The sequence below is a fragment of the Dermacentor variabilis genome, unplaced genomic scaffold (assembly GCF_050947875.1).
Source record: "Dermacentor variabilis isolate Ectoservices unplaced genomic scaffold, ASM5094787v1 scaffold_12, whole genome shotgun sequence".
In the NCBI taxonomy this organism is placed as follows: Eukaryota; Metazoa; Arthropoda; class Arachnida; order Ixodida; family Ixodidae; genus Dermacentor; species Dermacentor variabilis.
This window is the reverse complement of record NW_027460280.1, coordinates 14647324-14673731: the sequence shown is the minus strand read 5'-3', so window position 1 is coordinate 14673731 and position 26408 is coordinate 14647324. Positions and strand designations below refer to the sequence as shown.

The following is a 26408-nucleotide window of genomic DNA, read 5'->3' as shown; positions in this document are numbered from 1 at the left end:
CGACTCTGGCGAAATTCTAGGAAACCCGTGAGTACACAGCGGGAGTATTGGCATCACTAATGACGTCACACACAAGAAGGTCGTATGATATTTAACCGGCTAGTTAATGGAAAACAATCGCCTCCGAGGTCTGTCTGTGCGTTGCGTTCGCCTAAAGTTAACCTAAAAAACACCAACGCCGAGGTGCGAGTGCCACTAAGAGGTACATAAGTTAAAAATTGGGGTCGCCTACCATTTTCTTGCGCGGTAAACAGGTCGCACATTGCCCAAACAACCCACGTCGATTCACCAAGGAAGCAGCCACTGAGCCATTTGCAGATGTCAGTGTACACTCACACTCTACAGCAGATGTGAAAAGGGATGTAGCACAGTAATTATGTCCAATCACTGTTGCTTGTTGTGATGCGCCGCAACACACTTCCCAATATTCTAAGAACTATCAAATGCAGAGCATGTGGATTGCGTAACCTTTTTCGCGACCCCTTTGTCGCCGCAGCTTTCATTGGAGGGCTCGCCAGTGAGCGCAGGTGCGCCTGGAACGACGAACCGTGCAATCGCCGGTGGTCGAGTGGAAGATGACTGCATCCTGCGCAAGAACGACTTCCTCCGGGATCACTGTGACCAGTGAGTACTTATGAAGGCTGGAACCCCTTTTTGATGGGATTAAAGAACCGTGCATTATCGGAGCAGCAGTGACAGAGAAGTGACTTATTGAGGCTGGCAGTGCTGTATGCAGCGTAGGAGGCATGGTATGGCACTGTACCATTGTATTAAAGACAACCTTTCTTTGCCAACCCTTCCGGATCTGGCGTAGCTAGCTGCTCTCTGCATTTGGGCCGGTGGGAAATGCTGATATATTCGGGGATATTGTCACGTGGTAGTGACTGTGAAGAAAGCAGGCAAACTGAGAAAGACGAAACTAGCGTTTTATTGGGCTAACTTGTGCCCTCAGAAACAGTCTACACTCAAACAACGGTGACAGCGGCGAACACAGTCGGCGATCGTCGAAAATCTGATCAGCGGGTCAAGCGCGTCGGCTTTTGTACATCAGTCGTCGAATATTCCAGAGTAATCGCTGGGACCAGCGTGTCTTCCACAAAGTTCTACATCATTCGCGTCGCGCACACATGCGATCGATTACACAAGGTTCGGTCACAGAGAGCGGACGGAAGCATCGATAACATTCCAGAAACTTCCGATCATGCAGGTGCGTCCTGCGCTATGCGATAAAATTTGTTAGGTGGTGAAACGTGTCGCCCGATAAAGACAAACAAGTACACGTGTCAATGCCCCCTCTCTTAAAAAGCATCGACCCGATACTGCAAAGAAACGAAAGTATTAGAGAAGCACTCGTACCAAAGAAAACAATATGGAAAATTCGTCAGCGTCCGTAAAAGGGTTTAAGACGCACGACGTGGACCACTTCACATCATGCGCGGCGCCGCTGCGAATGTGAAATGCCGTCTGGCACGACCTCATAATCCAGTGCGCCAACACGTCGGATGACTTTGTAGGGTCCGAAATAGCGTCGCAATAGTTTCTGACCTAGTCCTTGTCGGCGTATCAGGGTCCAAACCCAAACACGGTCGCCGAGCTGGTACTCGGCGAAGCGTCGTCGGATGTTGTGTCGGCTGTCGGTACGCTGCTGGTTCTTGATCTGCAGGCGGGCGAGCTGTCGGTCTTCTTCGGTGCGCTGGAGATAGGCAGCGACGTCAAGATTCTCTTCGTTAGTGACGTGCGACAGCATGGCTTCGAGCGTCGTTGTCGGCTATCTTCCTTAAACCAGCTTAAACGGCGTCATATGTGTTATTTCTTGGACCGCCGTGTTGTAAGCGAAGGTTACGTACGGAAGAACGGCATCCTAGGTCTTGTGTTCGACATCGACATACATTGCTAGCATGTCGGCGAGGGTTTTGTTCAGGAGCTCCGTGAAACCATTCGTCTGCGGGTGGTAGGCAGTTGTCATACTGTGGCTTGTCTGGCTGTATTGCAGTATGGATTGGGTGAGCTCCGCCCAAACACGGTCGCAGGGCTGGTACTCGACGAAGCGTCGTCGGAGGTTGTAGTCTCGGCTGCCGGTACGCTGCTGGTTCTTGATCCGTAGCCGGGCGAGCTGTCGGGCTTCTTCGGCGTGCTGGATAAAGGTAGCGACGTCAATATTCTCCTCGTCAGTGACGTGCGTCGAGGAGAATGACGTCGATCGTCGTTATCGGGTTTCTGCCGTAAACCAACTTGAACGGCGTGACCTGTGTTGTTTCTTGCACCACCGTGTTGTAAGCGAAGGTTACATGCGGCAGAACCGCGTCCCACGTCTTGTGCTCGACGTCGACGTACATTGCTAGCATGTCGGCGAGGGTCTTGTTCAGGCTCTCCGTGAGACCATTCGTTTGCGGATGGTACGCAGTTGTCCTCATGTGGCTTGTCTGGCTGTATTGCAGAATGGCTTGGGTGAGCTCTGCTGTAAAAGCCGTTCCTCTGTCGGTGATGAGGACTTCTGGGGCACCATGTCGCAGCAAGATGTTCTCGGCGAAAAATTTCGCCACTTCGGCTGCGCTGCCTTTTGGTAGAGCTTTAGTTTCAGCGAAGCGGGTGAGATAGTCCGTCGCCACCACAATCCACTTATTCCCGGATGTTGACGTCGGAAACGGCCCCAACGAATCCATCCCAATCTGCTGGAATGGTCGGCGAGGAGGTTCGATCGGCTGTAATAATCCTGCTGGCCTTTGTTTGGATCGCACCGATGGTACGACCTGTTGGGAACTCGGCGCTGACGCCCGTGGTTGTACCTGGGTCGCAAGCCCCAAGGGTAGCGTTGGCCTGGCGGCCTGGGGTACAACTGGAAGCATCCGAAGGTCCCGGCAAAGCATGAGTCGACTGGTAACAGCGAAACAACTTGTTTATTTTAACATCGCAAAGAGTTGGCGGTCAGGTTGACCGAAGTAGAGAGACGGGAGAGCACTTTACTCAGCAGAAGAAATCGGAGCCCTCCTTTTGGCGTCCGGGGCAGCTGTTTTTATACTCTCGCAGTTGAGGGCAAGAAGGAACCCCTCAAAAGACGAGCACGTGAATGTACAATGGGCTAATGGTGACGCACACTGTCGTAGCGCTGCCGTAGCACCATGTCGAGCACGATCTCGTAGCACCCTGTTGTAGCGATGCCGTAGCACCATGTCGAGCACGATCTCGTAGCACCCTGTTGTAGCGATGCCGTAGCACCATGTCGAGCACGATCTCGTAGCACCCTGTTGTAGCGCTGCCGGTCGGGCACAATGACTGTAATGAGAGGATGATCCCTGCTTTCGCAGCGCCTGGTTCTGGCACAATGACTGGAATGCGAGGGTGATCCTTTATGGTCGCATCGCCGCAGTCGCGCCTGGAAACACCTGCCGATGAGCGTTGCGGCGACGACGATCGGGCCAAAATGTCTGCCGCCCCGCCGCAGTCGCGCCGGCAAAACCACGTGTCGCAGGCGAAACGCAACAGACCACCCCGCCGGGGGAAGGAGATCCCGATGGACAGGGGACTGCATCCGCTGTCCGGAGGGATGTCGCTCGATGATGCTCATAACCGAAGTCGGGCGTCCCTCGACGTTTCTAGAGCGCAGCGCACAGAGAAGGCCTCGTTCTCTAGTTCAGGTTCGCACGGGACACTGCAAAGTGACTTCGGGAGAGTTCACATTTTTGTTCTCGTTCCCGGCAAGCGTTAGAACTACGCTGAAACTCAACCGCTCAGTCAGCAAGCACGGCACAACCCTCACTAAGCCCTGCCAGGCTCTTCCCCCTTTTTATACCACTGCCTAGTTCCTTACAGTAGTCTAGCATCACTCAGAACGCGTCCACAAATTGAAAAATTGCACTAGAAAGCATATCATCACTTTGAAACACTAAACAAAAGCAATATGTTACAAAAAAATCCTGCCTCAGGAAGAAAAACATCAGTAACAAACAATTTTGAGGCTGATTCCTACGTTAGGGGCTTCGACTTAAGCCATCGGCGTTACCGTTGAGACTCCCCTTTTTGTAACGCACCTCAAAGGAATATTGTTGTAAAGCGAGGCTCCAGCGCAGGAGGCGGCCATTTTTGGGAGAGATGGTCTGCAGCCATTGGAGAGGGCAGTGATCCGTCTCAATGATAAACCTCGAGCCGGCTAGATAGCATGACAATTTCTGAACGGCCCACACGAGACACGCACACTCTTTCTCGGTGGCGCTATACGCCTGCTCACGACTGGTCAGCTTACGACTAGCATACAGGACGGGGTGTTCTACTTCTCCATTTTCCCGTTGGCACAGTACAACGCCCATGCCTCGCTCACTAGCATCGCACTGAACAATGAACCCTTTTGTATAGTCTGGCGATCGTAGCACAGGCTGGCTTGTTAGGGCACTCTTTAGGGCGCTAAAAGCTCTTTCCTTTGTCTCGTCCCAGACGACTGTTTGAGGCTCTGTCTTTCTTAGAGCATCCGTCAGGGGAGCCGCGATATCAGAGTACCTAGGGATGTACCTCTGATAGTAGCCGGCGACACCCAAGAACGACCGAATATCGGTCTTGGTGCGCGGTTGCGGAAAGTCTCGCACAGCGGCCACTTTTATTTCAGAGGGGCGGCGACGACCCTGACCAATCACGTGACCGAGGTAGACAACCTCGGCCTGTGCTAACTGGCACTTAGGAGCCTTTACTGTCAAGCCTGCTTCGCGCAGGCGGGTTAGCACTGCCCGCAAGTGTGTCATATGCTCAGACCAGGATGCGGAGAATATCGCTACGTCGTCTAGATACGGTAAAGCGAATTCTTGCTGTCCCCGCAACACTTTATCCATGAGACTTGAAAAACAGTATGGCGCGTTCTTCAAACCAAAACTCAACACTTTAGGACGGAATGTTCCCATCGGTGAAATGAACGCCGCATACCTACTAGCCTCTTCTGTAAGTGGAACCTGCCAATAACCCCTGACAAGATCTAGGGTGGAAATAAACTGAGCGCTACTAACTTTCTCCAGGCGCTCCTCGATGTTAGGGATCGGATAAATTTGATCCTTAGTGATGGAATTAAGTCTGCGGTAGTCGACGCAAGGACGAGGTTCCTTGCCCGGTACCTCAACTAAAATCAAAGGGGAGGTATAATCACTTTCACCTGCCTCAATAACACCGAGCTGTAGCATTTTCTTTACCTCAGCCTCCATAATATCGCTCTGGCGGGGTGACACCCGATACGCCTTGGATCGTACTGGCTCTGGGGAGGTAAGTTCTATATCATGAGTAAGTACAGAAGTCCTACCAGGCCTCTCAGAGAACAGACCTTGAAACTCTTGTAATAGCTGGTGTAGTTCGGTTTTCTGCTCGGGCGACAGCGGTGCTTTACTGATAAGGTCACTAATGACTTGACCGGTGTCTTCCCTGTTCGTCACTGAGCCTAGTCCCGGAAGCTCGACCGGAAGCTCTTCAGGAACGTTTACCATCATGCACACCACTGCTTCCCTTTGTCTATAAGGTTTGAGCAGATTACAGTGGTAAACTTGCTGTGCTTTCCGCTTTCCTGGCAGACTTACCACGTAGTTAACGTCCGACAGTTTCTGAACAATTCGTGCTGGGCCCTCCCACTGCACGTCTAGTTTGTTGTTTAGCGATGTGCGCAATATCATGACCTCATCGCCCACCTCAAAACGACGGGCCCTGGCTGTCCGATCATAATAAACCTTGGCCCTCTGCTGGGCCTTTGCCATTGCTTCACCTGACAACTCCTGTGCCCTTCTTAAGCGTTCGAGGAGCTTAAGTACGTACTCCACCACGACTGGGTCGTCGCCCCTGCCTTCCCATGATTCTCGAAGCATGCGAAGCGGAGACCGAAGCGAGCGACCGTACACCAGTTCAGCTGGCGAAAACCCCGTAGCTGCATGCGGCGCGGTCCTTAAAGCAAACATCACCCCAGGCAGACACAGCTCCCAGTCAGTTCGATGTTCAAAACACAACGCTCTCAACACGCGCTTCATGACGGAGTGGAGCTTCTCAACGGAATTCGACTGTGGGTGGTACACTGAGCTGTGTAGCAGCTTTACCCCACACCTTTCGAGAAAAGTTGTCGTCAAAGCGCTAGTAAACACTGTGCCCTGATCTGATTGAATTTCTGCAGGAAAACCAACTCGCGCAAATATGGACAGTAGTGCATTAACTATCTCAACTGAGCTGAGTTCTTTAAGCGGCACTGCTTCAGGGAACTTTGTCGCTGGGCAGATCACAGTCAAAATGTATCTGTACCCCGTGGCTGTTACCGGCAGAGGACCCACTGTATCAATAACGAGCCGTCTAAAAGGCTCCGTTATGATAGGTACCAATTTCAACGGCGCCCTTGATTTGTCCCCTGGTTTGCCCACCCGCTGACAAGTGTCACATGTCCTCACGAAATTGTCTGCGTCCCGAAAACACCCTGGCCAATAGTACTCTTGCAAGAGACGGTCCTTAGTTTTCTTAACTCCTAGGTGTCCGGACCACGAACCCCCCGTGTGACAAGCGCAACAGATCCTGACGATAGCATTGAGGCACGATCAGCTGATCGAACTCCACTCCTCGGCGGTCTAGATACTTCCGGTACAGGACTCCACCTCTTTCCACAAAACGCGCATTTTTCCTGGCGATACCTTCCTTGACATTGCAGCGTATGTTTTCTAGGCTACCATCCTTCTTTTGCTCGGCTATCAAAGCCGACCGGCTGACTTTTAGCAACCTATCAAGTCCGTCTGACGTAGGCGCGATGAGCAAATCAGTAGATAGCTCTTCTAACTTTCCCGTGTCGGGCGTTTCCTCTCCAGTATCTGGCGCCTTTAACGTTACAGACTCAAGTTTATTTAGTTCGGGCGTGCTCTGAATATCAGCTTGCTGCGCCTCTGACCCTTTTTCGTTGTTTGATAACGTCGGCCCCGCAACTACCGCCTTTGCAGCGAGATCCCGAACCTTCGATCTGGTTAAGGCCTGAACACTAGCTTCACCAAACAAAAGCCCCTTCTCGCGCAGGAGGTGATCGGACCTGTTTGAAAATAGGTACGGGTACTGGGGTGGCAGCATAGATGACACTGCCGCCTCCGTCTCAAGCGCTCCGAAAGGTCCTTCAATAAGCACCTTTGCTACTGGCAGACACACGCTATGAGCTTCCACGGCTTGCTTGATCCATGCGCACTCGCCCGTGAACATATGGGGTTCTACGTAAGACGGGTGAACTACATCCATCGTAGCTGCGGAATCGCGAAGCACTCGGCACTCTTTCCCGTTCACGAGGAGGTCTCGCATGTAAGGCTCGAGAAGCTTCATGTTCTCGTCAGTGCTGCCTATTGAAAAAAACACAACTTTTGGTGTTGTTTCCGGACACTGCGCCGAAAAGTGACCCGGCTTCTGGCACGTATAACACAAGCGCGCTCGCCTCATCTCGAACCGCTTTCTGCGTTTGGCTGCCGCCGTCTCTTTACGTTTGGTCGGACTGCTTTCGCTCGCATCCGCACTACGCGTGTCCCCCTTTAATCTCATGGGTGTGAACTTCGGCCTCTCAAACTTCGAGCCAAATTCACCCTTTTGACCGTCCTTAGCTCCGCGAGCCCGACGCGTCACAAACTCCTCGGCTAGCTCAGCGGCTTTAGCCACCGTACAAACGTCTGGCCTATCCAAGACCCAGTATCGCACGTTCTCCGGTAACCGACTATAAAACTGTTCTAGCCCGAAACACTGCAGAACTTTATCGTGGTCACCAAACGCTTTCTCTTCTTTGAGCCACTCCTGCATGTTCGACATAAGCCTATACGCAAACTCTGTATATGACTCACTTCTGCCTTTCTCATTTTCCCGAAACTTCCGACGGAACGCCTCCGCAGACAGCCGGTACTTTTTTAGCAGACTCGATTTTACTTTGTCGAAATCCTCTGCTTCCTCTCTATCCAAGCGAGCGACTACGTCGGCCGCCTCGCCGGGTAACAAAGTGAGCAAGCGCTGTGGCCACGTTTCCCGAGAGAACCCCTGCTTCTCGCACGTTCGCTCAAAGTTAACCAGGAACAAACCAATGTCCTCTCCAAGCTTAAACGGCCGCATCAGGTCAGTCATTTTGAACAATACGCGTTCTCCTGCACCGTGTGCCTGACTTCCATTACGAGCGCGTTCCATCTCTACCTCTAGACGCTTCATTTCCAAAGCGTGTTGACGGTCACGCTCTTGTTGCTCTCGCTCTTTCTGTTCTTTACGTTCACGCTCTTCTTTTTCTTTTGCAGTCTCCCTCTCTTCAATAGTCTCAAGGCATTCCGACAGCTCGTCATCCTCAGCCTCTAACTCAAGAATAGCCTTTAGCAGTTCAGGTTTTCTTAGTTTGTCTGAGACATCCAGACCCAACTCTCTTGCAAGCTCCAACAATTTCGGTTTGCGCAACGACTTCAAATCCATGGCTGCTCTGAATGCTGCTTTCTCTACTGCTTACTATTGTCTTGCCGCAAACTAACCCGGCAGCAACGACAACCACAATTACCAGCTCTGTTTCTAACACTAACAAAAGCCTGGCAAAGCTCAGAAGAAGAAAGTCCCGCACTCACCAAACCTCGCAGGCAGGAATTCCGCGCAGTCGTTCCGCTGCAGGCAACCAGTCGTCACACAGGGCTCGTTGCACTGCTCCCGGATCGTCGTTGAGCTGCTCAGCATACAGTCAACTGCATCTCTTCGCTGCTGGCCTCCGTTGTCGCGACCTCACCGCTGGCAGACAGTTGTTTGAAGTCGGAGGCGATCTCACCGCTGCCAACCAGATGTTTTGATCGCACCGATGGTACGACCTGTTGGGAACTCGGCGCTGACGCCCGTGGTTGTACCTGGGTCGCAAGCCCCAAGGGTAGCGTTGGCCTGGCGGCCTGGGGTACAACTGGAAGCATCCGAAGGTCCCGGCAAAGCATGAGTCGACTGGTAACAGCGAAACAACTTGTTTATTTTAACATCGCAAAGAGTTGGCGGTCAGGTTGACCGAAGTAGAGAGACGGGAGAGCACTTTACTCAGCAGAAGAAATCGGAGCCCTCCTTTTGGCGTCCGGGGCAGCTGTTTTTATACTCTCGCAGTTGAGGGCAAGAAGGAACCCCTCAAAAGACGAGCACGTGAATGTACAATGGGCTAATGGTGACGCACACTGTCGTAGCGCTGCCGTAGCACCATGTCGAGCACGATCTCGTAGCACCCTGTTGTAGCGATGCCGTAGCACCATGTCGAGCACGATCTCGTAGCACCCTGTTGTAGCGATGCCGTAGCACCATGTCGAGCACGATCTCGTAGCACCCTGTTGTAGCGCTGCCGGTCGGGCACAATGACTGTAATGAGAGGATGATCCCTGCTTTCGCAGCGCCTGGTTCTGGCACAATGACTGGAATGCGAGGGTGATCCTTTATGGTCGCATCGCCGCAGTCGCGCCTGGAAACACCTGCCGATGAGCGTTGCGGCGACGACGATCGGGCCAAAATGTCTGCCGCCCCGCCGCAGTCGCGCCGGCAAAACCACGTGTCGCAGGCGAAACGCAACACCTTGTCGGTGGTGTCTTGCGTCGCTGACAGTCTCCGTATGTCTTTACGTAACGGGCGACGTGCGGTCAGACGCAGCCAGTAATACCTTTCCTGTATCCTCGACAGCGTCCGGGAGAAGCCGAGGTGCCCAGCGATTGGATTGTCGTGTAAGGCGTCCAGTACTTCTGGACGCAGCGCTGACGGTACAAGAAGGTAGCTGGCGCGTACCGGTGAGAAGTTCTTCAATAGCAGGTTGTTTTGTAGCGTGAACGAAGACAACCCTCACTTAAATAACGTAGGGACAACGTCGGTTTTCCCTTCCAAAATCTCGATGACGCCTTTTAGCTCCGGGTCTGCTCTTTGCTGTTTGGCGAAGTCTTCCGTGCTTATTATTCCAACGAAGGCGTCGTCGTCCTCGTCGTCTTGCGGCGGGGGATCGATGGGGGCGCGTGATAAGCAGTCGGCGTCAGAGTGTCTTCTTCCGGACTTGTATATTTCGGTGACGTCATATTCTTGCAGTCTGAGGCTCCACCGCGCAAGCCGTCCTGAAGGGTCCTTTAAGTTAGCTAGCCAACACAACGCGTGATGGTCAATGACGACTTTGAATGACCTGCCATAGAGATAAGGGCGGAATTTTGTTGTAGCCAAAACGATGGCGAGGCATTCTTTTTCAGTTGTAGAATAATTGCTTTCCGCTTTTGACAGCGACCGGCTAGCATATCACCCATTCAAGCCCGTCTTTCCTCTGGACTAGGACGGCACCGAGGCCTAGGCTACTAGCGTCAGTGTGGATTTCGGTATCGGCCTCCTCGTCGAAGTGTGCAAGTACCGGCGGCGACTGCATGCGTCGTTTGAGTTCTTGAAATGCGTCGGCCTGCGGCGTTTCGCACTTGAACTCGACATCACATTTGGTTAGATATGTTAGTGGCTCCGCGATGTCTGAAAAGTCCTTTACAAAGCGCCTATAGTAGGCACACATGCCAAGGAATCTGCGCACTGCCTTCTTGTCGATTGGCTGCGGCAACTTTGCGATCGCAGCTGCCTTCTGCGGGTCGGGGCGTACTCCAGATTTGCTGATGACGTGGCCTAGGAATATAAGCTCATACATCAGTCGTCGAATGTTACAGAGTAATCGCTGGGACCAGCGTGCCTTCCACAAAGTTCTGCATCATTCGCGTCGCGCACACATGCGATCAGATTACACAAGGTTCGGTCACAGACAGCGGACGGAAGCATCGATAACATTCCAGAAACTTCCGATACATGCAGGCGCGTCCTGCGCTGTGCGACAACATTATTTAGGCGGTGAAACGTTTCGCCCGATAAAGACAAACAAATACACGTGTCAATATATACAGGGTGTCTCAGGTAACTTGAGCCAAACATTAAATTTATGCGAAGGCCACGTAGCTGGACAGAACCAAGGTAGTGTTGTTTGCCACCGGTTGGAGATATTCAGGTTATTTTTTCATTACGCCTAATTTGATCATTAGTCTTAATTATTTAATCAACTTCTCAAATATGATATAATTCGATTAAAAGCGTCAATGAGGCAATTGTAGAGTGTTACGTTTCGCCTACGACGCGCGGTATAGCCGGCGCGGATGCAACGGACGCCGGGGCTTCGTTCAAAGCGGCAGACATTTTGGCCCGTTCGGCGCCGCCGCTACGCCTCCCCGCCAAGCGCGTCCAGGCATGTTCCAATGCCACGTGTCTTCGTGTGCGCGTGTGTGTGTGTGTGCATGTTGGTGCCCACGCTTGTCAAAGCGCGGCAGCCGGGGAGAGGAGCTCCCCCAACTGTGAAGCGAGGAGGTCTAACCGGCGCCGGCCCGGCGGATGCGTCACCTACTCGTCCCAACGTGCCCGAGCGGCGCCGTCACGTGCGCGTCTATCAAGGCGTTCCTTCTTGCCCTCAGCTCCGAGAGTATAAAAGCAGCTGCCCCCGGACGCCGAGAGAGGCTCCGATTTCTTCTGTTGAGTAACGTGCACTCCCGTCTCTCTACTTCGGTCGACCTGACCGCCCGCTCTTATGCTATGCTTGAATAAACAAGTTGTTCTGTTACCAGTCGACTCGTGCTTTGCCGGGACCTTCGGATGCTTCCAGTTGTGCCCCAGGCCGCCAGGCCAACGCTACCCTTGGGGCTTGCGACCCAGGTGCAACAACGGGCGTCAGCGCTGAGGTTCCAACAACTGTCTGCCAGCGGTGAGATCGCGACAACGGAGGCCAGCAGCGAAGATATGCAGTTGACTGTATGCTGAGCAGCACAACGACCATCCGGGAGCAGTGCAACGAGCCCTGTGTGATGACTGGTTGCCTGCAGCGGAACGACTGCGCTGAATTCTTGGCTGCGAGCTTTGGTGAGTGCGGGACTTTCTTCTTCTGAGTTTTGCCAGGCTTTTGTTAGTGTCAGAAACAGAGCTGGTAATTGTGGTTGTCGTTGCTGCCGGGTTAGTTTGCGGCAAGACAATAATAGGCAGTAGAGAAAGCAGCATTCAGAGCAGCCATGGATTTGAAGTCGTTGCGCAAACCGAAATTGCTGGAGCTTGCAAGAGAGTTGGGTCTGGATGTCTCAGACAAACTCAGAAAACCAGAACTGCTAAGGGCTATTCTTGAGTTAGAAGCTGAGGATGACGAGCTGTCGGAATGCCTTGAGACCATTGAGGAGAGGGAGACGGCAAAAAGACAGGAGCGCGAAATTAAAGAACAGAAAGAGAAAGATGAGCGTGAACGAAAAGAACAGAAAGAAAAAGAAGAGCGTGAACGTAAAGAACAGAAAGAGCGAGAGCAACAAGAGCGCGACCGTCAACACGCTTTGGAAATGAAGCGTCTCGAGGTAGAGATGGAACGCGCTCGTAATGGAAGTCAGGCACACGGTGCAGGAGAACGCGTATTGTTCAAAATGACTGACCTGATGCGGCCGTTTAAGCTTGGAGAGGACATTGGTTTGTTCCTGGTTAACTTTGAGCGAACGTGCGAGAAGCAGGGGTTCTCTCGGGAAACGTGGCCACAGCGCTTGCTCACTTTGTTACCCGGCGAGGCGGCCGACGTAGTCGCTCGCTTGAATAGAGAGGAGGCAGAGGATTTCGACAAAGTGAAATCGAGTCTGCTAAAGAAGTACAGGCTGTCAGCGGAGGCGTTCCGTCGGAAGTTTCGGGAAAATGAGAAAGGCAAAAGTGAGTCATATACAGAGTTTGCCTACAGGCTTATGTCAAACATGCAGGAGTGGCTCAAAGAAGAGAAAGCGTTTGGTGACCACGAGAAAGTTCTGCAGTGTTTCGGGCTAGAACAGTTTTATAGTCGGTTACCTGAGAACGTGCGGTACTGGGTCTTGGATAGGCCAGACGTTAGTACAGTGGCTAAAGCCGCTGAGCTAGCCGAGGAGTTTGTGACGCGTCGGGCTCGCGGAGCTAAGGACGGTCAAAAGGGTGAATATGGCTCCAAGTTTGAGAGGCCGAAGTTCACACCCATGAGAGCAAAGGGGAACACACGTAGTGCGGATGCGAGTGAAAGCAGTCCGACCGAACCTAAGGAGACGGCGGCAGCCGAAGCCGAACGCAGAAAGCGGTTCGAGACGAGGCAAGCGCGCGTGTGTTATACGTGCCAGAAGCCGGGTCACTTTTCGGCGCAGTGTCCAGAAACAAAAACAAAAGTCATGTTTTTGTCATTATGCAGCACTGACGAGAACATGAAGCTTCTCGAGCCTTACATGCGAGACCTCCTCGTGAACGGGAAAGAGTGCCGAGTGCTTCGCGATTCCGCAGCTACGATGGATGTAGTTCACCCCTCCTACGTAGAACCCGATATGTTCACGGGCGAGTGCGCATGGATCAAGCAAGCCGTGGAAGCTCATAGCGTGTGTCTGCCCGTAGCAAAAGTGCTTATTGAAGGACCTTTCGGAGCGCTTGAGACGGAGGCCGCAGTGTCATCTATGCCGCCCCCCCAGTACCCGTACCTATTTTCGAACAGGTCCGATCACCTCCTGCGCGAGAAGGGGCTTTTGTTTGGTGAGCCTAGCGTTCAGGCCTTAACCAGATCGAAGGTTCGGGAGCTCGCTGCAAAGGCGGTAGTTGCGGGGCCGACGTTGTCAAACAATGAAAAAGGGTCAGAGGCGCAGCAAGCTGATATTCAGAGCACGCCCGAACTGAATAAAATTGAGCCTGTAGCGTTAAAGGCACCAGATACTGGAGAGGAAATTCCCGATGCGGGAAAGTTAGAAGAGCTATTTGTAGATTTGCTCATCGCGCCTACGTCAGACGGACTTAATAGGTTGCTAAAAGTCAGCTGGTCGGCTTTGATAGCCGAGCAAGAAAAGGATGGCAGCCTAGAAAACATACGCTGCATTGTCAAGGAAGGTATCGCCAAGAAAAATGCTCGCTTTGTGGAAAGAGGTGGGGTCCTGTACCGGAAGTATTTAGACCGCAGGGGAGTGGAGTTCGATCAGCTGATCGTTCCTCAATGCTATCGTCAGGATCTGTTGCGCTTGTCGCATGGGGGTTCGTGGTCCGGACACCTAGGAGTTAAGAAAACTAAGGACCGTCTCTTGCAAGAGTACTATTGGCCAGGGTGTTTTCGGGACGCAGACCATTTCGTGAGGACATGTGACACCTGTCAGCGGGTGGGCAAACCAGGGGACAAATCGAGGGCGCCGTTGAGATTGGTACCTATCATTACGGAGCCTTTTAGACGGCTCGTTATTGATACAGTGGGACCTCTGCCGGTAACAGCCACGGGGTACAGACACATTTTGACTGTGATCTGCCCAGCGACAAAGTTCCCTGAAGCAGTGCCGCTTAAAGAACTCAGCTCAGTTGAGATAGTCAATGCACTACTGTCCATATTTGCGCGAGTTGGTTTTCCTGCGGAAATCCAATCAGATCAGGGCACAGTGTTTACTAGCGCTTTGACGACAGCCTTTCTCGAAAGGTGCGGGGTAAAGCTGTTACACAGCTCGGTGTACCACCCTCAGTCGAATTCCGTTGAGAAGCTCCACTCCGTCATGAAGCGCGTGTTGAGAGCATTGTGCTTTGAACATCAAACTGACTGGGAGCTGTGTCTGCCTGGGGTGATGTTTGCATTACGGACCGCGCCGCATGCGGCTACGGGGTTTTCGCCAGCTGAGCTGGTGTACGGTCGCTCGCTGCGATCTCCGCTTCGCATGCTTCGAGAATCGTGGGAAGGCAGGGGCGACGACCCAGTCGTGGTGGAGTACGTGCTTAGGCTCCTCGAACGCTTAAGAAGGGCACAGGAGTTGTCAGGTGAAGCAATGGCAAAGGCCCAGCAGAGGGCCAAGGTTTATTATGATCGGACAGCCAGGGCCCGTCGTTTCGAGGTGGGCGATGAGGTCATGATATTGCGCACATCGCTAAAAAACAAACTCGACGTGCAGTGGGAGGGCCCAGCACGGATTGTTCAAAAACTGTCGGACGTTAACTACGTGGTGAGTCTGCCAGGAAAGGGGAAAGCACAGCAAGTTTACCACTGTAATCTGCTCAAACCCTATAAACAAAGGGAAGCAGTGGTGTGCATGATGGTAAACGTTCCCGAAGAGCTTCCGGTCGAGCTTCCGGGACTAGGCTCAGTGACGAACAGGAAAGACACCGATCAAGTCATTAGTGACTTAATCAGTAGAGCATCGCTGTCGCCTGAGCAGAAAACCGAACTACACCAGCTCTTACAAGAGTTTCAAGGTCTGTTCTCTGAGAGGCCTGGTAGGACTTCTGTCCTTACTCATAATATAGAACTTACCTCCCCAGAGCCAGTACGATCCAAGGCGTACCGGGTGTCACCCCGCCAACACGATATTATGGAGGCTGAGGTAAAGAAAATGCTACAGCTCGGTGTTATTGAGGCTGGTGAGAGTGATTATACCTCCCCTTTGATTTTAGTTGAGGTACCGGGCAAGAAACCTCGTCCTTGCATCGACTACCGCAGGCTTAATTCCATCACCAAGGATCAAATTTATCCGATCCCTAACATCGAGGAGCGCCTTGGGAAAGTTAGTAGCGCTCAGTTTATTTCCACCCTAGATCTTGTCAGGGGTTATTGGCAGGTTCCACTTACAGAAGAGGCTAGTAGGTATGCGGCGTTCATTTCACCAATGGGAACATTCCGTCCTAAAGTGTTGAGTTTTGGTTTGAAGAACGCGCCATACTGTTTTTCAAGCCTCATGGATAAAGTGTTGCGGGGACAGCAAGAATTCGCTTTACCGTATTTAGACGACGTAGCGATATTCTCCGCATCCTGGTCTGAGCATATGGCACACTTGCGGGCAGTGCTAACCCGCCTGCGCGAAGCGGGCTTGACAGTCAAGGCTCCTAAGTGCCAGTTAGCACAGGCCGAGGTTGTCTACCTCGGTCACGTGATTGGTCAGGGTCGTCGCCGCCCCTCTGAAATAAAGGTGGCCGCTGTGCGAGACTTCCCGCAACCGCGCACAAAGACCGATATTCGGTCGTTCTTAGGTGTCGCCGGCTACTATCAGAGGTACATCCCCAGGTACTCTGATATCGCGGCTCCCCTGACGGATGCTCTAAGAAAAACAGAGCCCCAAACAGTCGTCTGGGTCGAGACAAAGGAAAGAGCTTTTAGCGCCCTAAAGAGCACCCTAACAAGCCAGCCTGTGCTACGATCGCCAGACTATACAAAAGGGTTCGTTGTTCAGTGCGATGCTAGTGAGCGAGGCATGGGCGTTGTACTGTGCCAACGGGAAAATGGAGAAGTGGAACACCCCGTCCTGTATGCTAGTCGTAAGCTGACCAGTCGTGAGCAGGCGTACAGCGCCACCGAGAAAGAGTGTGCGTGTCTCGTGTGGGCCGTTCAGAAATTGTCATGCTATCTAGCCGGCTCGAGGTTTATCATTGAGACGGATCACTGCCCTCTCCAATGGCTGCAGACCATCTCTCCCAAAAATGGCCGCCTCCTGCGCTGGAGCCTCGCTTTGCAACAACATTCCTTTGAGGTGCGTTACAAAAAGGGGAGTCTCAACGGTAACGCCGATGGCTTAAGTCGAAGCCCCTAACGTAGGAATCAGCCTCAAAATTGTTTGTTACTGATGTTTTTCTTCCTGAGGCAGGATTTTTAACATATTGCTTTTGTTTAGTGTTTCAAAGTGATGACGTGCTTTCTAGTGCAATTTTCCAATTTGTGGACGCGTTCTGAGTGCTGCTAGACTACTGTAAGGAACTAGGCAGTGGTATAAAAGGGGAAAGAGCCTGGCAGGGCTTAGTGAGGGTTGTGCCGTGCTTGCTGACTGAGCGGTTGAGTTTCGGCGTAGTTCTAACGCTTGCCGGGAACGAGAACAAAAATGTGAACTCTCCCGAAGTCACTTTGCAATGTCCTGTGTGAACCTGAACGAGAGAACGAGGCCTTCTCTGTGCGCTGCGCTCAAGAAACGTCGAGGGACGCCCGACTTCGGTTATGAGCATCATCGAGCGACATCCCTCCGGACAGCGGATGCAGTCCCCTGACCATCGGGATCTCCTTCCCCCGGCGGGGCGGTCTGTTACGTTTCGCCTACGACGCGCGGTATAGCCGGCGCGGATGCAACGGACGCCGGGGCTTCGTTCAAAGCGGCAGACATTTTGGCCCGTTCGGCGCCGCCGCTACGCCTCCCCGCCAAGCGCGTCCAGGCTTGTTCCAATGCCACGTGTCTTCGTGTGCGCGTGTGTGTGTGTGTGCATGTTGGTGCCCACGCTTGTCAAAGCGCGGCAGCCGGGGAGAGGAGCTCCCCCAACTGTGAAGCGAGGAGGTCTAACCGGCGCCGGCCCGGCGGATGCGTCACCTACTCGTCCCAACGTGCCCGAGCGGCGCCGTCACGTGCGCGTCTATCAAGGCGTTCCTTCTTGCCCTCAGCTCCGAGAGTATAAAAGCAGCTGCCCCCGGACGCCGAGAGAGGCTCCGATTTATTCTGTTGAGTAAGGTGCACTCCCGTCTCTCTACTTCGGTCGACCTGACCGCCCGCTCTTATGCTATGCTTGAATAAACAAGTTGTTCTGTTACCAGTCGACTCATGCTTTGCCGGGACCTTCGGATGCTTCCAGTTGTGCCCCAGGCCGCCAGGCCAACGCTACCCTTGGGGCTTGCGACCCAGGTGCAACAACGGGCGTCAGCGCTGAGGTTCCAACAAGAGCAACTCGAAAAAACTCCCGATACAGCTTGCGGTTGTTCGATACGTGCTGCAAAAAAGTGTTTCTTTCCGAGCGTGAAAGAAGTCCTCAAATACACGCAAAATTGCCGCGCGACTGGACGCTCGAGGCACATTCGCGTGTATTGGTGGGCTTCTTTCACGCTCGGAAAAACAGTTTGATGCAGCACGTATCGAGGAAGGGAAAGCTGTGGCGGGTGTTGATAGTTTTCATACGATTAATATATTTGAGAAGTTGATTAATTAATTAAGACTAATGATAGGATTAGGCGGAATGAAATAAAATTTTTAAGTATCTCCAAGTGACGCCAACCAACATTACCATGTTTTTGTCCAGCTACGGGACATTTGCATATTTTTAATGTTTGGTTCAAGTTATGTGGAACACCCTGTGTATACGTGGCTGCTGTGTTGCATAATTGGCCGGTATACCGAAGGTAGAGTAAACCGACGCGGCAAGGGGTGTCAGGTAACGTGCGTAACGACGAACGTAAGCTCTAGCGCAATTACGCCGTCGTCGTCATTCAAGCGTCGTCATTTCGTCGCCTAAATCGCACTGATACTTGCATCGTTGGTATACCGTCGTCATTGTTCCGCCGTATTCACTCTCTCGTCGTCACTGCGTTGTCGTTTGGTCATCACGCCGCCGTCTTTCCACTGTCATCATCATTTAATCGTCTTCGTCCCATTGCCACCATGCCGCAGCCGCCAGTCATCGCACGTCGTCATTGCATCGTCGTCATGCAGTCGTCGTCATGCATAACGGTCATAACGTCGTCGTGATGACATCATGGTCCTTCCATTATAATCCCATTGTCATGCCGTCGTCGTCACCGCGTTGTACTGATGTCGTCCTCATTCCACAGTGTCATCGGATTGACGTCATACCGCCTTCTTCATTCCGTTGTCATCGTTGCGTTGGCTTCATTTCAGCGTCGTCATACCATTGGGGTCATGCCAGGGTCGTCTTTTTATATTATTGCGATAGCAAATATATGGACACCCCAGGCGCATTTTTACCTCTGTTGCCGCGATGTTCGGTATAAAATCCAAGCACCGGAGGGAAGCCGACAATCGCGGCTCAATCTGGCGCGCGCGAAGGAAGAAAGCGTAGAACACGCACAGCAAACGCGCTGTCTTTCGTTGCGCGAATGCCCGTGGGGGGATGGGACGGCGCCGTTGTGCTCCAACAGCAAAGGCGTATTTCACCACCGCGCGCAAGGGTAACGGTCGCGGCTGAATCTTGCGCGCCACATATGAATGAAAGTGAGGAGGCAGCGGGGGAGTTATGGATGCAGCTTCGACTCCGCCAACAAGAGCGTACTTTGCTCGGCCGCTCGCGGTCGCGCGCGCTGTATCTTGAAAGGGATCTGCAGACGGCTCATACCTGTGCGCGCGCTGTGTTCTCACCGCTCTTGCGTTAAAGCGATAGACCGCACGAAGGTCACTTCGCTCGCTGCTGCGGCTGCCTCACTTGCTCACACCAGCGTTTTGACAGCGAGTGTCCGCGCTTACAGAGTGTGCTGTGCGCATGTTTCCTTGTGCGCGCTGACACCATGCGTTTTAATTCAGGGAGTAAGCGTATGTTTCCAAGCTTATACGGCCGATAAAACTACTACCTTTACTTCCAATAGCTGTCGACTAATTTGCTATCGCAATCGATGCTTGCTATTCGGGCGAAACTGCGGTTTTTTTATCATGCCATCGTCATTTCGTCTTCATAGAATCTTCATCACGCCATTGTCGTCATTCGAGCTTCGACATGCCGCCATCTTCATTCCATAGGCATCAGGTCATACTTATTAGGGCGAAAGCCTTAGATGGGATGGCTATGGGTCGAAAAATCCGATGTCCGGCGTTATAGCATTAAAATTCATATGGAGGCATACCCTCTACTTTTGGTGGGAGTTGAATCCACAAGTTTGGTATTAATTCGGGGGAAATATGCTGTACGCTTATGCCTCAGGAGCGAAGGAAAGAGAGAACTGACCCGGATGGACACCAGAATATAACTGCTTCACGTGCCATGGCCAGGCGCCGTCTTTACTCTCATGCGGGCCTGCCCAACGGAGGCGCTACAGGGCCTAGACTGGAGGTGGAAACAGGACTGAGGGACGGCACTCGACCACGAGGTCAGGCAGCGATGCGAGGCTTTCCATGGCGGTCTGCACGTAAGCCGGCTTAAGGCGTTCTAAGCCGACTGTCTCTTCCCTGCCGTTCTGAAGGAGGGTGGCGGTTTTCCGGGTGCGGTGGAGGACGCGGAATAGTACGTCGTAGGCCAGGGTTAGTGGTGGTCGGGCAGCGTCGCGGCACACGAAAACATGTGTTGAAATGGCCAGGTCGCAGTGAACGAAGATTGTATTGAGGCGGGAAGGACGGCGTGGTGTGGGCCGGAGGTCTTTAACACAGTCGAGCAGGCGTTGTAGGAATTCTTGTGCTGGGCCGGTAGCTGCATTGATGTAAAGAAGTCTCCTGGGCGACGCAGAGAACTACCACACACCAGCTTTGCTGCAGAGCATTGTTGGTTTACCCGGGAGACGGCCCGTAAACATAGGAGCACAAGGGGCAGGACGTCAACCCAGGTGGAGCAATTGAGGCGGGTAGCGAAGGCGGCCTTCAGTTGTCGGTGAAGGCATGCCGTTGGCACCCGGGTGATACGCAATGGTACGGCGATGTCTGGCGCCGAGATTGCGATTAAGGCAAGCAAACAAAGAGGACTCAAGCTGGCGTCCATGGTCTGTTGTCACGGTGCCAGGACAACCAAAGCGAGTTGCCCACGCGTGGGTAAACAGTCTCGGCGGTGATATCATGAATGGGAAGAGCCTCCGGCCAGCGTTTGAAACGGTCGACCATGGTGAGTATATAACGACAACCTGGAGGCAAGGGTAGAGGGCCCACGATGTCGAGATGAACACGGTCGAAACGACGGCCGGGTGGAAGGAAGGCTTGGGGAGGCGTGTTGGTGTGACGGGAGACCTTTGTCGTCTGGCAGGGCAGACACGTGCGCGTCCAAGTGTGCAAATCACCGTCAATTCTGGGCCATACATATAGCTGGGTAAGAAGGCGCTGAGTAGCCCGAATACCCGGGTGACACATGTCGTGAATAGAGTGGAAAATGGTGCAACGTAGTGAAGCCGGAACAAAAGGGTGGGGAAAGTCTACTGAGACATAGCACCACAAGGGCTCAGGCCAGCATGGATGGGGCAGAAGGCGTAGTCGGAGAGAACGGGGGTTCTCCCGAAAAGCGGCGAGCTCTCTGTCATTCTGCTGTGCGGAAAAGAATGTGGCCCAGTCGACAGTTGGAGATGGAGAGTCAACCGCGGCTATACGAGGAAGCGCATCAGCGGTGGTGTTGTGGGTACCTTTCACGTGGCAGGTGGCAGTAGTCAATTTCGAAATATAAGCGAGATGGCGGAGTTCGCATGACACGTACTTCGATGAGTTGCTTACGATCGATCAGCACGTAAAACTAGCATCGTTCCAGAAAATGCTGAATTTGCTGTATCGCAGTGGAGATGGCTAGTAGCCCTCGGCCGAAGACGCTGTAGCGGGTTTGAGCAGGAAGTAGCTTCCGTGATTAAAAAGACAAAGATCTCCACTTGGAGTTAATGCACTTCTGTAACCACCATCAACCGAGTAGGGGCGTTGCGGCGCGGATGGACAAAAAGCACGTTGCTTGGCAGCAGTAAAGGCGGCCTGGGTTTCTGATGACCAAGAAATTGCAGCGGACAAGCCGGCCGTTGACCGAAGGAGGTCGGTGAGCGGGCGAAGCGGCTGTGCACAGTGCGGTATAATGCGCCTGGAAAATTAATAAGCCCCAGGAATTGGCACAACTGGCGCAGCGGTGTAGGCTGTAGATAATCCTGGATGGTCTTAACGTGGGACGGGAGAGGGCGTACATCCTTGATGATATGTGATGGCCCAAAAACTCGAGCTGAGATGCACTGAAAACAGATTTCGAGGCATCCACAACCAGACCGTACTGCTATCGATGAGGACATCATCAAGGTACACGAACACAGTAGCGAGTCCCAGCGTGACCTCGGTGATCAACCACTGGAATGCTTGATCCGAAATGCGGAGCCCGAGAGGCATCCTCACGTACTCAAACCAAAGGGCGCCGTGATGGTCGTCTTGGGTATGTCGGCGGGTTCTATTGGAATTTGGTGGTACTCATTAACGAAGCCCGCTTTGCTAAAAAATGGCGCAGCCGTCAAGGGGCAAGGTAGAGTCGTGGATATGAGGCAGCGGATGGCTGTCGTGGATGATGTTGGCCTTCAACGCTCGATAGTCGCCACAGGGACGCCAGTCACCGGGATCACGCTTGGGCACTAGATGCAGCGGAGAAGCCCACATGCTGGACAACGGGCGTATTATGCCGAGCTGCAGCATGTGGTCGAACTAGCGTTTGGCGATAACTAGATGGTCCTCAAACAAGCAGCGTGGTCGAGCGGCTGCTGATGGACCATGGGTGACGATTTTTTCGAGTCGAGGGAAGGTATCAGCGGGAGGATGCCCATGAGAGCAAGGTCGGACTGGACTCCAGAGATTGAGAGACGAGCCAGACTCTCTGTGAGGCGACGATACCGCACGCTGATGTCCAAGTCGAAGTATGAGAGGAAGGCCGAGCCGATTATCTGGTGAACCACGTCTGTGATGACGAAGACCCATCGAAAAGGGCGGGTGAGATATCGGAGTCAGTACGTCGCTATATACGAGGCGCTGACAGCACGAAGCGACTGCCCTGGGAACCTGGAACGCTCATCCTTAGTCTGGGGAACCACGCTGATTTCTGCGCCCGTGTCTATAAAGAACTGGGCGCCGAAGAGCTTGTAGTTACCACAAAAATTATGCGTGGCTCTGCTATCGCAAACGGCAGAGACTAGCGGAGCTGGGGACAAGCCAGTGAAGTAGTGCCAAACCGTACACTTTGTTTAAGCTTTGCTGGGCTTCCGCCACTCAGCTGGCCTCTGGTGTTTGCGATAGAAGAGTCACGCACACTTTTCTTCCCCACGTTCCTTGTCTGCGCAAGCTCTCGCCTGCGTTCTGAGTGCGTCTCGGTAAGGCGAAACCAAAACCCGCCGTGGTTACTTAGTGGCTATGGGGTTGGGCTGCTAAGCACGAGGTCACGGGATCGAATCCCGGTCGCCGCGGCCGCATTTCGATGGCAGCGCACTGAGATATAGGTGCACGTTAAAGAGCCCCACGTGGTCGACATTTCCGGAGTCCCCCACTACAGCGTGCCTCATAATCAAAGTGTTTTTGGCACGTAATACCCCATAATTTAAAAAAAGACGAAATCAAAACGCGCCACCCGTACAAAAATTATTGAGAAGGCATTGAAATATAGTTGGTCAATGTTGAGTTTTTTATTGAGGAATTATTGAGAGTTTGTTGGAGAATTGTTGGGTTGAGTGTTGAGGACTCTTGAATATTGGCCACTGAAATTTAATTGAAACACCGCTGGGTACCTCAATGCTGAATAATCGTTAAGCTACCATTGAAACCCGCCGTGGTTGCTCAATGGCTATGGTGTTGGGCTGCTGAGCACGAGGTCGCGGGATCGAATCCCGGCCACGGCGGCCGCATTTCCATGGGGGCGAAATGCGAAAACACCCGTGTACTTAGATTTAGGTGCACGTTAAAGAACCCCACGTGGTCAAAATTTCCGGAGTCCTCCACTACGGCATGCCTCATAATCGGAAAGTGGTTTTGGCACGTAAAACCCCAAAATATTATTAAGTTACCATTGAAAGTCCATTGTGCTTAGATGGCCCGTTGTGTTCGTTTTGTTAAATGGTTGTTGAGTTACCACTGATTCTGCGTTGAACTGACGTTGTGGTAGTTCTGTTGACCTGTTGTTGAGTTATTATTGCCACAGCACTGAGAAGCACATAGTGGCACAGTTGAGATGGCATTGAGATTTCAGAAGTCGCCATTGAAATATGATTGACGTTTCGTTGTGCTAGTGGATTTTTATTCATATATTGAAATTGCTTTGCTGTTCACACTTGCATGCCCCGGTGCCTGCTCATAACTTTTCCAAATAACAAAATCAAAGGAGAGACTGATCAACTTGAAGTACCTTTATTTACACTATAGATGTGTGCACGTGAAAAATTATTACAGTACATAAGGCACGACTACATCGAACCTGGAGACATAGGCTAGTACCTACAGCACTCTAGCAGTGTAAATACATCTGAAAAAACCTATACATATGAATTCAATCAAAACGATCATTGTGGTTATCACTTTAGACTTAAGGTTATGACTAGAAGGCAAATCGACTCAAAAGGCAGGGCTTAGCGTACCCTTGTAACAACCAACTTTGAATACATGAACACTTGAAGCTGCTTGCGTGTGAATACACAAGACATCTGAATATGTTACATTAAAATGTTTCGCAAACTAACACATCACAGGAAGAGCGACGGCTGACTGTGAGAAGGCAAAATAACAGACTTAAAACAAATGACTTCACGTAAATGTACACAAGCTTTAGCGCACGTCATTCACCGCGATTAAAATTTAATGAAGTACCAAAGTAGACTTGCTGAGCTTTGTCTTCGAGATATGTATTCTTTCATGTTGCCCAATTATTTTATAGATAGATAGATATATAGATATATAGCTCCAAGATAGAGGAGAGCAATCGAGAAGAACCAGCCGAACGCAGGGCGCGCACCCTCTTTCAACCAGCCGAAGACAACGCCGCTCGCGAGAGCGCTCCAGAGTGCTCAGAAACGACCAACCGAAGATAGCATCAGTGTTCGTATCGTCTCTTGTTGAAATAAGCTTTTTCTGAACACACACAGGACTTTCTGTGACTGAAGTTGTGTCCAGTGATAAGCACACGCTCACGCTCGATAAGCGTGCCTTTCGAGCGATCAACCAACGTGAGGAACGCCCAGGCGCCGCGTGTCCAGCCGTGGTAGCCAGGGCTGCACCTAGCCATCGAACTCAACGAGGATGGCGTTCCGTGATCCCCCACCCAAGGTGCACTAATTCACCTTCAGCACGCCAACGGGCAGCAGCGCCCATGAAATAATCGACGCCGTCGAAACCCCAGGTTCAGGAGGCTTTCAGACCCTCCAACACCAGGGAGGAGTGAAGTTCATCGCAGCTGTTGTGTCCGCAGCAGCCGCTGTCAAACTATCGTCCCGGGGCTCCTTCCTTCTGAATGGTGTCTTGGTCCCAGTCGCCCAAGGCAGACCACGAGTTCTCTATGTTTCTGCCTTCCATGTTCCCCCGTACGTGGGAGACGCCGCACTTGCGGCAGTCATGTCTCCGTATGGAAAAGTTCTTGCAATTCAAGAATCGCAGTTTAAAGGAAGACCCAAAATTGGCACCGGCGTTAGGGTCATTTTCATGGAAATGTCGAAGCCCATGCCAAATTTTATGTCAATACAAGGCCATCGCATCATGCTCGACTACCGAGAAATTCAAAAGGCGTGCTCATGGTGTGCTCACAGTACCTGTGGCACCCTCGACGATAATGGAAGAGAAACTAGTCCAGAGGAATTCGAAATCCCAAAGGTAACGCCGGAAGAAGTAAAGAAAGCCTTGGGAGATATGCAAAGGGGGAAGGCAGCTGGGGAGGATCAGGTAACAACAGATTTGTTGAAGGATGGTGGACAGATTGTTCTAGAGAAACTGGCGACCCTGTATACGCAATGCCTCATTACCTCGAGCGTACCGGAATCTTGGAAGAACGCTAACATAATCCTAATCCATAAGAAAGAGGACGCCAAAGACTTGAAAAATTATAGACCGATCAGCTTACTATATATCCGATCAGCCTACAAACTATATACTAGGGTAGTCGCAAATAGAATTTAGGAACACCTTAGACTTCTGTCAAGCAAAGGACCAGGCAGGATTCCGTAAAGGCTACTCAACAATAGATCATATTCACACTATCAATCAGGTGATAGGTAAATGTGCGGAATATCACCAACCCTTATATATAGCTTTCATTGATTACGAGAAAGCGTTTGATTCTGTCGAAACCTCAGCAGTCATAGAGGCATTACGGAATCAGGGTGTAGACGAGCCGTATGTAAAAATACTGAAAGATATCTATAGCGGCTCGACAGCCACCGTAGTCCTCCATAACGCAAGCAACAAAATCTCAATAAAAAAGGCGTCAGGCAGCGAGATACGATATCTCCAATGCTATTCACAGCGTGTTTACAGGAGGTATTCAGAGACCTGGATTGGGAAGAATTGGGGATAGAAGTTAATGGAGAATACCTTAGTAACTTGCGATTCGCTGATGATATTGCCTTGCTTCTCAGGGGACCAATTGCAATGCATACTCACTGACCTGGAGAGGCAAAGCAGAAGAGTGGGTCTAAAAATTAATCTGCAGAAAACTAAAGTAATGCTTAACAGTCTCGGAAGGGAACAGCAATTTACAATAGGCAGCGAGGCACTGGAAGTCGTAAGGGAATACATCTACTTAGGATAGGTAGTGACGGCGGAATCGGATCATAAGACGGAAATAATCAGCTTTCGGCTATCTCGCTTGCGGAAGAAGGTATTCATTATCCGCATATTATTCTGTTCTACAAGCTCTACTTATAACTCTCCCCTGCTATTCCTAGAGTCTATGCCATATTCCCCCACGTACCTTATCTCGAGCCTGCTTCTTGCCTACACTGGCATTGAAGTCGCCCATCAGTACAGTGTATTTTGTTTTGATTTTACCCATCGCCGATTTCCCGTCTTCATAGAAGCTTTTGACTTCTGGTCGTCATG

General features: G+C 51.9%; 1 protein-coding gene across 4 annotated transcripts in view; it reads left to right on the top strand.

The window, feature by feature from the left end:
• Nucleotides 1–26408, top strand: part of LOC142566243 (uncharacterized) — a 209859-nt gene that overhangs the window by 81459 nt on the left and 101992 nt on the right. For all 4 annotated transcript variants that reach the window (XM_075677086.1, XM_075677082.1, XM_075677083.1 and 1 more), the window contains one exon: nucleotides 497–624. In XM_075677086.1, the coding sequence (XP_075533201.1) occupies nucleotides 497–624 (128 nt within the window). The remainder of the gene's footprint in view (nucleotides 1–496; nucleotides 625–26408) is intronic.